General features: G+C 37.0%; 1 protein-coding gene across 1 annotated transcript in view; it reads right to left on the bottom strand.

Moving 5' to 3' along the window:
* ME1 (malic enzyme 1) overlaps positions 1-13200 on the bottom strand; it is a 189591-nt gene that overhangs the window by 152275 nt on the left and 24116 nt on the right. Inside the window, exons 2-3 of the mRNA XM_047858812.1 lie at positions 9013-9146; positions 4808-4957 (exon numbers count right to left, since the gene is read on the bottom strand). Coding sequence (XP_047714768.1) covers positions 4808-4957; positions 9013-9146 — 284 coding nt within the window. The remainder of the gene's footprint in view (positions 1-4807; positions 4958-9012; positions 9147-13200) is intronic.

The raw sequence follows: 13200 nt of genomic DNA on the forward strand, positions 1-13200 counted from the left end.
TTTAACTAAAACTACTGTGGTGATCATTTCACAATACACAAATATCAAATCATTATGTTGTGCACCTGAAATTAATATAATGTTATGTCAATTATATGTCAATAAAAAATAAATTAAAAAGTAAAATAAAAACAGACCAAGAGTACTTTGATAGAACATTAGAAATATCAAAAGAAGGAACATGATTAATTGCCAAAGGCATGGTAAAATGATATGTAGCTAATAAGAGCTCAGAAGAGAAAGAGAGGATTCTTGGAAAATGCAGTGTAAAATAAAACAGGTAAAAATATTTCCAAAGAAATTACATAAATCTGCTTTAGCGATTCTTTATGTATACCTGCATTATCAATTTGCATTAAATTTTTCTTTTAAAAAAAAGTTTTACAGAATACAAGTAATTCAAGTAACACAGTAGGCTCAGCATTCTGCAAAAATACAAAAAGAATCATGTCTAGCTCCAAAAATCACCTCTATCTACAAATTAGCCACAATTGTATATGCTGACATAAGCATATTGCAATACCAAATACTGAAAATTCTGCAAGAATTAAAATGTTATGGGTACATGGGAACAAGATAATCCAAACAAACTCGACATTTTTAAAAATCATTATCCACAACATTTTGAAAAACCCAAAGTATCTATGCCAAAGAAAAAAGAAATTCCACAGAAGACCAATAAATGGATAATCCAGCATCATACCTTAGGAAAAAATATGTTGGCAGAATTATTCATATAAGAACTTATTTTTGGATACCTAGCCAGATTTTAATGCCATATTTAAAATGAAAAATATCTAGTCATAGAAAAGTATCATATTGAGACAGGGAAACTCTAAGGGCCCATGAAAAACTGCTTTATTCACTCTTGACTTTTTTCTCTTTTTTTCTGCTTCTACTCTTGCTGGGACCTATGCCCCACCCCCCTACACACACCTCATAGAACACATAATGTATGTCTTCCTTGCAAAGGTCAAGGATTTAATGATTTCTTTGGAGACTTTGAGCACAATAGATAACACTGAAGGAGTGACCGGGCAGGGTCATCACGAATGTTTTCCAAGACCACTGACTCAAGACCCCTGGCTGCAGGGCACAAGTGACTTATGGAGAATACCTAAATACTCTTCATTCTTGGATTACTGACAAGATCTGGGCACCAGACCACCATCCTCAATAAAAACTCCAGGCCCCAAGCAAAGACGAGGTTCACTCTTCCTTCCTTTCTCAGTCTCCCAAACACTCTGTCCATATCTACACACTCTCCATACCTTAAAAAACTCTGCTTTTACTTCCTCTTGGAAAGTTTGATTTTTATCCTGCAGGAAGCCAAGAACCCTCCTGGCTGGTCCTATGGGACCTCCCTCTGGGTCCTTGGACCCAGCCAGCCTGCATCAATATCGTTAAGATATATTAGAAAGTATGAGATCAAAGATACACCTGTTTGCAATTGTATTAAGCTCAGTACTTATACTATTATCTCTTAACTTTCACTCATTATGTTCCTAATTGCTACCCCCAATTATACAAAGTAAATATAACAAGAGGAAGCCTCCTGTTCATTTTCTGAATGTCTTACAATACTTGCTGTTGCAGTAAGAAAGATTAAATAGACATTTGTCAATTTTGGCTTTAAAAAATAATCTATATGCTAAATGAGGCCTGAAAGATCCATTATTATTCAAACACAATAACAGTTTCCTGTCCAATTAAATACAATGTCTAAATATATCCCACATAACACATTTTCAAACAGGTTCCTTTCTTTACAGTCTTAAGAGAAGCCAGAAAAATGATTCCATTAAAGAACTTCAAAATCATCAAAAGTTTAGCAAGATCTACACATTAAAATTAACATGAAAGGAAACTGCCATAAAGCAACCATATATAAATATGATTATATATATATTTATTTATATAAATATATAGATCATATATAAATATCATATATAAATAGTTTTAGGAACTTTACTTTCTCTGTTAGTAAAGCATTCCTTTACCTAAATTTCAAATACTGTACGTAAGTTGGAAGAATAATAAGATGAATATCTCCACCAAGATTCAACATTTGTGAGCATTTTGTTACAAATGCTCTGCTACCTCCTGCCCCATCTCTTCCTCTTCCCCTTCCTTCAATCTATCAATTTATTTATTTCTGGCAAGCACCCTATAATCAATATATTAATACTTCTAAAGAAAAACAGATAACACTAAGTCAGATAAATACTATAAATACCCTTATATAAATTCAGTTCTACTTCCCACCAAACGGGTTCAGACACATCAGGTTTTATCCCAAATTTAATTTTTTTAAATGTAGATAAAGGATGGTGGGCTGCAGCTTAATCCCCATGTCACAGAGGTGGAAACTAAGACACACAAAGGATAAATAATGTATTCAAGACTAAAACAAGTAGCAAAACCAAGTATGAAAATATAGGCAATCTACTCCAGAGCCCACTTCTAACCACTGCTCTAGGAAGCCTCCAATCCAACAGGAAACCCTCATGACTTTCTTATCTATGCAGAATAATTCCATCACCCCTGACTGTAATGCTGGCCTAATCTGGACACCATCCTCTCTCACTGGGTTTACAATAGCCTGCTACCCAGGCCATCTGGTTCTTCTAGCTATTCGACTACTAGTAAAAGCTAATGTTCTTTAGCCTCCAAGAAACTACAGGTTCTGTGCTCTCTCATTTATGTTATACCAGTGACTTCACCTACCACTCTCCTCTCTCTCACATCACCAGCGCACTGGCCTCTATGCTACTCCTTGTCCCCAGGCATGTTCCCACTTAGGGCCTGGCACATGTTTCCTTTTATATCTACATGACTGCCCCCCTCACTACTATGGTATCATTTTTCAATGAGGCCCTACACTGTCCACTTTATTTAAAGGTGCAACTACCCCCCCCACTGAGCGATGGACGCTCCAAATGCCCTTTTCCTGCCCTAGTTTGTCTAATATTTATTACCTTCCAACATCCTAGACAGTTCACTTATTTTTTATCTCCCTATCTTTTCTGCTCTTAGACTTATAGGTGTACCAATGTATGCTCAGCCCTTAGAAAATCATCTAATGTATACTAAATGCACAAAAAGTAATTGTTGCTATTGGGACTTCTATGTCAACTTCAACCCAAATCCTTTGAGTTATGCTCCTCTACATCTCTTATACTTAGCATTTCTCAGTATATCCCGAACAGTTACAATTTCAAAAAATATGCTTAAATTACATTTTAAAACAGCCGAGTGTTACACACTTATGCTTTTATGAAGACTATTTTTAGAAACACACTTTATAGACATGGAGAGATGTTCATGTCACTGAGAGAAGACAGATAAGGAAGAGCTTATATAGTATGATCTTTGTGTAAGGAAAACAGTATATATTTTGTGAATTTAAAGGTTTTCTGGTATAATGACATTAGGTATTTCCAAAGCATTTCTCCCTTCTGCATATTTGTATTTTCTCATTTTTTCAATAATGAAGATATATTGTTTGTATGATTAAAAAATAAATATACTTCTATACCCCCCAAAATTATTCTTCACAATACAATTACCAGCTAAATTCTAACTCTTGCTCTATTAATAAAATATGTATCCACTGTTAATACAGCTGTTTTATAAATGCAATATAGATATATGCTATTAATGTAACTTAACAGACCATCTACAGATATTTATCTAATTATTTTCTTTATACAAAGGATGATGGGGTCAATTCTTTTCTTTATACAAAGAATAACATGACACAAGTGTGTTAAATATTACCAATATTATCTATGGGAAATCCACATATTCAATCTAAGTTTCAGATATTACCTTTGGAACACTCCTTTCAATGGCAGTTCTTTTTTTTTTTTTTTAATTTTTTTTTTAACGTTTTTTATTTATTTTTGAGACAGAGAGAGACAGAGCATGAACGGGGGAGGGGCAGAGAGAGAGGGGGACACAGAATCGGAAGCAGGCTCCAGGCTCTGAGCCATCAGCCCAGAGCCTGACACGGGGCTCGAACTCACGGACCGCGAGATCGTGACCTGAGCTGAAGTCGGACGCTTAACCAACTGAGCCACCCAGGCGCCCCACTGGCAGTTCTTTTAATAAGCTTTTTTACTCGTGGTATAAACTTACAAACATTTTTTATCTTTAAATTCAGAACTATAAGTTCTGAAGCATAAATATATTCAACTTGAGCTTTTGAATTTGCTGCTGTTAAAAGTATTATTTATTATTTATTTCAAATGCGTCCTGCTTCAAAGTATTTAAAGTAATATAATTAATAAAATAAAGCTCTGGATTTAGAAAAATTATATTCTATATTTTACACAACTTTAAAGGTGACTAATATTTCACTTAAGGAAAATCAACAAAAGAGCTACTTCATTTTTTTTAAAGAGCTACTTTAATGCCAACTCTTAATTTAGAAAATGTATTCATTTTCAGAAAAATTTGGAATCCTTGTTTTAACTTCTAATATGTATAGAAAATAGTGTTAATTAACATTTCAAAGTCAAGCTTAATTATGGTCAATTACTTTCTTCCCAAATAAAAAACAAGTTCATTTATTGTCTATAAAAGGAAACCTAAATTGGCTTATAATGCTTTCCCATGATCTTAAATCTAGAAAAATAATACTATATTTTTTAATGTTTACACATATTTATATCTGAAGTTCTTTTAAATGAAATTTGATTTCAATTTTTCCAAAATTAACTTCCATTCAATAATTTCTTAATTATTATAAAAACTTTACAAAAAAATAAAGACTCAAGTGTTTTTAAAATGAAAGTTTACATACCTTGGCTTCCGAAATGCTAAACTATATTGCTGGCAAGCCAGACCCACAGTGGGGGTATAGACAATAGGCATGAATTTCTCAATGTCAGACATTAGCACTCTGTAAAAGAGTTTTTCATTTCTATCTTGAAGATCCATTAAGAGAAGATACCTGTGGAAATTGGACATAATGAGCTCTATATTCCAACAAATCATGAAATAGCTGCTTAGATTTTTAACCATTTTTCAACAAAGTATTAAGTACTTTTTAGGTCATAAAGAAAACATCTGATCAAAAAGGACTTTAGAAATATTCTTAAACACCTCAAAGAATGAAGAACCATGAACCTGAGTGAGGTTTATTCAAACATTAAAATCATTGCTGAAACAGCAGGTTTATTTAATACCTGGAAAGATTTTATCCCTATTTTAAAATGAAAATGCCACTATAGATAGAATTTAAATATTAAGTAAATAGACTTCATCTTTTAACTGGTAGTACTGAATAACCAAGGGAAATGAAAAGTAGACAATAAGGAATAAGGAGTGACTCTAAAAATTACTAAGGTAGGCAAGTTCAAGAGACTTTTCTTATCATTTTATCAAATGTCCTTTTTCTTTCTAGAGGTATTTCTAACCCAGTTACCTTTCTAAACACCAACCTTATTATGTTACCTGTAACCTTCGAGAATTCATAGAATAACACCCAAACCGCTGAGTACAACTTAAAATAGTCTTGCAAAATTGCACTTAACAGTCTTACCATACTTTTTAGGTTCATTTTCATTCACCAGAAGACTTGCAAATGCACAAAATTTGGAGCCAGAGATACAAGGATTCTAATGTTTGGCAAACAGATGGGTTACACCAACCCCTGTAACATTTGAAGATGATGACTTTCGGACAAGCTAAAACTGATTTAGTTATGTGGAAATCATCACTGCTGAATCAGTGATCAATTCTCAGACCTCATTTTATTTTACCCGTCAAAATATTTGACACAGGTGTCTTTCCTTAGAGCTCAATATACTCTTTTTACTTGACTTCTGGGCCATCATACTGTTCTTGGTTTTCTTCCTGTCTTACTGGTTATTCCTTTCCTGTTTCGTTGCTGCTTCCTCCTCTTCTCTGAAAGCTAACACTCATCTCTGATATATTAGGAAATTAAGTTGGCTTTACCCTTAATATATTCCCAAAATCTACACACCTTCATTGCTACCATCCTGGGTCTAATCTCTTGTATTAATAATTATTATTATTGTAATAGTCTCCTAAATATTCTTCCAGTCTACATTCTATTCACAACGTTGCAGACAATCTTCTTGAAAAATAGATCAGGTCTTGTTGATCTACTTAAAACCTTGAATGGCTCCCCATTTCACTCAGAATAACACCAAAGTCCTGTAGTGGCCTTCAAAGCCATTCAGAAACTGTCCTCCATTACCTTGCTAACTTCCCCTCCCAATCTACCATATTCCCCAAGCTCATTCTGATCCAGACATAAGTCTCCCTGCTGATCCTGGAACATACCAGGTGAAGAACACTGTTTCCCAGATTTCCTCATGGCTAATCACCTCACTGCCTTTGATTATTCACTCATAAGTCATCTTCTCAATGAAGTCTATCCTGATCAATATGACAATATAATAATGCAAACTAACCATACCATCCCTCAATATTCTCAGCCCCTCTTATCCTATTTTTTTCCATTAGCACCTGTCAATTTCTAGCATACTAATTTATTATTTTACTATTTAGTATTTAATAATTTTTAAAAATAATTTACCTAAGTTCCATGAGGGCAGAGATCATTGTCTATAATCCTAATGTCTGAAAGAGCACCTGACACTGAGCCGATGTTCAATAAATACTTGAAGAACAGTCTATGGTAAAAACATGAACGTGACTAGCTCTTACACGGTAGAGGTAAATGGCCCAGGAAAAGAATGTAAAGTAAAAACATTTGAGTCTGAAGGAAAGACTAACAGAACAAATGAAAGAGATTGTAAAGGAGTTCAAGAAACAGCAAACATACACATTAGGCAAATGGATCAGCTTCCTTCCTCAGCTGCCCTGGGAAGCTCATGGACTCATGAAAAGTAGCCATGGCAGTGATAGAGGTTATCCATGGTCTCAGCAACATGAACTTCTACTCACCAGACCAATCTAACTACAGACACTGCTGAGTACCCCATGCGCCAGCAGAAGAGACCAATGCTGGGCACCTGATATGGCACCGTTCCAAGGGATGACCAGCAAGCTACATGGCAGCAAGCTGATTACACTGGACTGCTTCCATCATGGAGGGGTGGTGCTTTATTTTTTTTTTTTTAACTGGAATAGGCACTTACTATGGATACAAATTTGCCTTCTCTGCACAGAATACCTCTGGCTAAACTACAATCCACAGATTTATAGAATGCTTTAAATACCACTATGGTATTCCACACAATATTTCTTTTAATCAAGGAACTTACTTCAAATCAGAGCAAATGAAATGTGGCAATGGGCCCATGTTCTTGGAATTCACTAGTCTTACCATGTTTCCCACCATCCTGAAGCAGCTGGCTTGACAGAATGGTAGAATGGCCTTCTGGTGACTCAGTTACAGTATGAGGTAGGTGGCAACACCTTGCAAAGCTGGGGCAAGGTTCTCCAGAATGCTAGCTATACTCTGAATCAGTGTCCAATATATGGTGCTATTTCTCCTATAGCCAGGATTCACAGGTCAACGAACCAAAGGATGGAAATAAAAGTGGCACCACTATGACCCCCCCCCCCCCCCCCGCATTCTGGTGACTAACAAAATTTCTGCTTCCTGTCCCTGTGAACTTATGCTCTGCCGGCCTAGAAGTCTTAGTTCCAAAGGGAGGAATGTTTCTACCAGGAGACAATGATTTCACTGAACTGGAAGTTAAAACCACTGCTAGCCACTCTGGGCACCATATGTCTCTGAATCAACAAGCAAAGAAAAGAATTACTTTTCTTTTGGGGTGGGTTGGGATGGGGTGATTGATCCTGACTACCAAAGGGAAATTGGACTGCTACTTCATTATTATTATTATTAATCTCTTCAACCCCACAGCAGAAAGGAATCCTGCCAAAGACTGCCTTTGGATTCGAACTGCAACTCTCCCCTTGGTTTCCAGCCTGCCAGTCAGCCTACGGATTTAGGACTTACCTCGGCTCCATAATCATGTGAGCCAATTCCTTAAAATCAATCAATCAATCAATCAATCAATCTATATAGAACCAGCAGGTTATGTATGTTGTATATATGTTAGTACTTTTTCTCTGGAGAACCCTAATACAAATACTTACTAGGTACTGGTCTGCTACCTCTTCTAACCTTTGCAGCAATATTTTCAGAGAACTGTCACTTCTTTTAATCCACAAATGAAAAACCTGAGGTTTGGAGGGTTTCAGCACCTTATTAAGAAAGGGCCAGGTCAAAAGCACAGGGCCAGGCATGTACAGTGGTCATGGCAGTGGCTGCAGCAATTTGCTCAAGGCCCCACTGCTCATGAAATACAGCCAGAATTCCAACCAAGGGCTCTCTAATTCCAAAGGTAGGGAAAACATTACTTTCACCTTTGTGCAGACACAGAAACTGAATTCTAAAAGTAAGTGACCCAAATCTGCAGTAGTGTTAGAACCAAGCTTGGAAGTTGAAAAAGTATGCTTTTATCTACAATGAACTTAAAGTCTGACTAAAAGCCACTATGACCTGTTTTGCTCTGTCTAGAATGGCATTTCCTGGGGTGCCTGGGTGGCTCAGTCAATGAAACATCCGATTCAGCTCAGGTCATGATCTCACGGTTCATAAGTTTGAGCCCCCTGTCGGGCTCTGTGCTGACAGCTCACAGCCTGCTTCATATATTCTGTCCCCTCTCTCTCTGCCCCTCCCCTGCTCACACTCTATCTCAAAATAAAAAATACATATATTTTAGAATAGCATTTCCTGATAATTCACCTTTATAGCAACCATTTGATCACAAGAGAAAAGTGGTCTCTCTGAGGATATAGTTTAGAAAAGAAAATTTTATATTATTCAAATGCTGCTACTGAAGGTAATTTTTTTTAAAAACATCATTGTATTTCTAGGCAAATTCTTCTCAAACTTGACTACTCTGTCCAAATCACTAAATATTTTAACTTCCTCATCCAATAAAAAAAATAGACAACTGCCTAAGAGAAACATAAAAATCATCTTCAGGAATATGTTACCTGTCAAAGTCAGAGGTCAGACGCTCAAAATTTTTAATTACTCTAAGAACCTGGATATCCTGACTGATGAAGCAAGGTGGCAACAATCCATGAATATTCAATTGTTGTCTCTCTTCCAGGGTAAAAGCCAAGTCCTATGGAGGAAACAAACAAACAAACAGTAATTTAAAGGGAATAATAACCAAAAACTATAGATGTACACACACTTAAAATCCAACAAATATATGGAATTAAAAATCAGAACATCTGGTATTGCCAAAACAAGGCCATCCAACTGTGTAATCTCTCAATACCTCAGTTTCCTCATCTTTATACACTAGAGTACTATAATATTTTCAGGTCTGTGTCATTCATATTTGAGGTTTGAAATTAGGTAATGGAGAAAATGATGTGAAGATATGCAAATGAAATACATAAATATTATTACTGTCATTAAATATATAAATGAATAGGAGTTACAAGAGATTTTTAAATTATGAACATTTTAAAATTATGAACCACCTATGACCTGCTGTTCCTCAACCTATAAAATAGATCAGGAAATGCCTTATATATAATTGAGACACCCAACACTGCTCCCCCAAACTATCTCTTACTGTTCTTATTACATTTCTAGCTACACAAACTTTCTCACCATTGCCTAAACATACCACACCCTTTTATTCTTTCATGACACCACGGACAAAAATTTTTCTCTGCTTCTCTGTCCTTCAAGCCTGACCTTAAATGCTCCCTCCTCTCTAATGCCTCTCTAAAGCCTCTCCAGACTCAGCCAGTAGGTCCATTAGAACCCTATTATTTTATACTATGTTATCTGTTTACATGAACACTGACTGTAAAAAACATGAAGCTCAAAAATAAGTAACAAAATATAACTGATGGGCTGATACAAAAACCCAGAATGGACTGAAGAGATTTGCTGGAATATAATAAGAGGGGAAGTAGTAGCAGAGAAACCCCAGTAGTCATTAATCTGGAAGAATGGGATGAGCCATTCCCGGGGAGATGACTCCTCCTGGGGCTACCGAAGCCCAAAACACTTCTTTGACTAGACTGACAACTGTTTCTCTGGGTCTGGCAAAAGTGCACCAAAATGATGATGGTTGGGTTCACTCATTATGACCATTACTGACACTTCTTAAGACAGCTTGGATGGGTAGACATGTGTCCACTGACTTTGTAATGGGTGATTCTACAGCCATCCTCCTCTGCCCCTGAAAGTTTCTTGCAATGGTAGAACAGTGATTCCTAAGTCTTTAGAAGGTTTATTACTCAGGGGAAAAGACAATTTGGTTCACCCCAGAGGTAGATGACAGACCCTGACTGTTGAGAAATGAACACATTGAACCTCAGAAAGTAGGTGAAGGAGGTCAACAGATGAGCAACTCTTTCTTTCTTCTTATTTTTTATATTAATAGGCCCATTTATTCATGTCACTGATGAAAAAGCCTTATGTTTTTTTTTTTAAATTTTTTTTTCAACGTTTATTTATTTTTTGGGACAGAGAGAGACAGAGCATGAACGGGGGAGGGGCAGAGAGAGAGGGAGACACAGAATCGGAAACAGGCTCCAGACTCTGAGCCATCAGCCCAGAGCCTGACGCGGGGCTTGAACCCACGGACCGCGAGATCGTGACCTGGCTGAAGTCGGACGCTTAACCGACTGCGCCACCCAGGCGCCCCGAAAAAGCCTTATGTTTAATTAAACTTCTGGGTCAGGGAACAGACTGAAGAAAGTCAAATAGATTAGTCCACTGAATGACACATAGTGGAGCACTCTAAGTTGCCTACAAGGGCTAGCTGGGAGTGATGGCTCCAGAACCTCCAGAATGAGAAGCTGTATACAATCTTGACTTCTCAGCAGAAGGTCTCCCAAGTGCTATCAGCACAGGTGGTGTCCAGTTTCCAGATATTTTTCTCCACTAGCAGCCACTCTTATGACTTCAAATGCCCCATTGTTACAAGTTCAGTTGGGGGTCCTCTGGAGCTGTTCTGTTCCCCAGGAGCTCGATGGGCCCTTTCCTAATGATAATTCATAGTGTTCAGCTGTGGCTGGCCCAACTACTCTCTCCTGGATGCCTAGAGAACAGCAGACAGTCCAGCCTGTCAGTCCTTTGCCTAGGAGTTCCAGTAGGCACCAGGAGACACTCGTGGTATTGCTAGAACTTTCTGCATGCCATTTGCTTTTTTATCAGTGGTTTGTGTCTCCAACCACAATGCAAAACCATGAGGTCAGTATTTTGTCTGGGTTTTTTTTTCTTTTCCACTGCTCCATTTTTAGTGCTTAGAAAAGTACCTAGAACTAACACATGAATTAGCAAGGTCCGAGGATATAAAATCAATGAGCAGAAATCTGTTGCACTTCTATATACCAATAACAAAGCAGCAGAGAAAGAAATCAAAGAATTGATCCCATTTCCAACTGCACCAAAAACAGTAAGATATCTAGGAATAAACCTAACCAAAGAGTAAAAGATCTGTATCTGAAAACCATACAAGACTTATGAAAGAAACTGAAGAAGACGCAAAGAAATGGAAAAGCATTCCATGCTCATGGATTGGCAGAACAAATATTGTTAAAATATCCATACTACCAAAGGAATCTACACATTTAATGCAATCCCTATCAAAATACCACCAGCAGGGTGCCTCAGTGACTCAGTTGGTTGAACATCTGACTTCGGCTCAGGTCACGATCTTATGATTCGTGGGTTTGAGCCCCACATAGGGCTCTGTGCTGACAGCTCATAGCCTGGAGCCTGCTTCAGATTCTGTGTCTCCCTCTGTCTCTGTCCCTTTCCTGCTTGTGCTCTGTTTCTCTCTCTCAAAATTAAACAAAAAAATAAAAATAAAAATAAATACCACTAGCATTTTTCACAGAGCTAGAACATACAAGCCTAAAATTTGTATAGAACCACAAAAGACTCCAAATAGCCAAAGCAATCCTGAAAAAGGAAAGTGAAACTGGAGGCATCACAATTCCGGATTTCAAGATATATTACAAAGTTGTAGTCATCAAAACAGTATGGAACTGACACAAAAACAGACACATACATCAATGAAATGAAACAGAAAATTCAGAAATGGACCCACAAATATATGGTCAACTAATCTTTGACAAAGCAGGAAAGAATATCCAATGGAAAAAAGTCTCTTCAACAAATGATGTTGAGAAAACTGGACGGTGACATGCCAAAGAATGAAACTAGACCACTGCTTACACCATACACAAAAATACACTCAAAATGGATGAAAGACTTAAGTGTGAAATAGGAAACCATCATAATCCTAGAGGAGAACACAGGTAGCAAACTCTTTGACCTCAACCAGAGAAAATCTTACTAGACAAGGGAAGAGAAACAAAAGCAAACATGAACTCAATTGGGACTTCATCAAGATAAAAAGCTTCTGCACAGCAAAGGAAACAATCAACAAAACTAAAAGGCAGCCTACAGAATGGGAGAAGATATTTGCAAATGATATATCTGATAAAGGGTTAGTGTAAAGAACATATCAAACTCAACACCCCAAAATCAAACAGCCCTGTTAAGAAATGGGCATAAAACATGGATACATTTCCAAAGAAGACATCCAGATGGCTAAAAGACACATGAAAAGATGCTCAACATCACTCATTATCAGGGAAATACAAATCAAAACCACAACGGGATAACCACCTCACATCTGTCCAAATGGCTAAAATTAACAACACAAGAAACAAGAGGTATTGGTGAGGATGTGGAGAAAGGGGAACCCTCTTACACTGTTGGTGGGAATGCAAATTGGTGCCGCCACTCAGTATGGAGGTTCCTCAAGAAATTAAAAATAGAAAAAAATACAGATACAAAGAGTTACATGCACCCCAATGTTTACAGCAGTATTATCAACAATAGTTGAACAATGGCAAATCCAACTGTCCACCCACTGATGAATGGATAAAGAAGATGTGGTATGTACATATGTACACACACACACATGCACACACAATGGAATATTACTCAGCCACCAAAAAGAATGAAATCTTGCCATTTGCAACAACACGGATGGAGGTATTAAGGGAGGTATTAAGGTATTAAGGGAGGGCACTTGTGGTGATGAGCACTGGGTATTGTATATGAGTGAGAAATCAATGAATTCTACTCCTGAAACCAATATTGCACTGTATATGAACTAAAGTTGATTGAATTTA

Source organism: Prionailurus viverrinus, chromosome B2 (assembly GCF_022837055.1).
Source record: "Prionailurus viverrinus isolate Anna chromosome B2, UM_Priviv_1.0, whole genome shotgun sequence".
Taxonomy (NCBI): domain Eukaryota; kingdom Metazoa; phylum Chordata; class Mammalia; order Carnivora; family Felidae; genus Prionailurus; species Prionailurus viverrinus.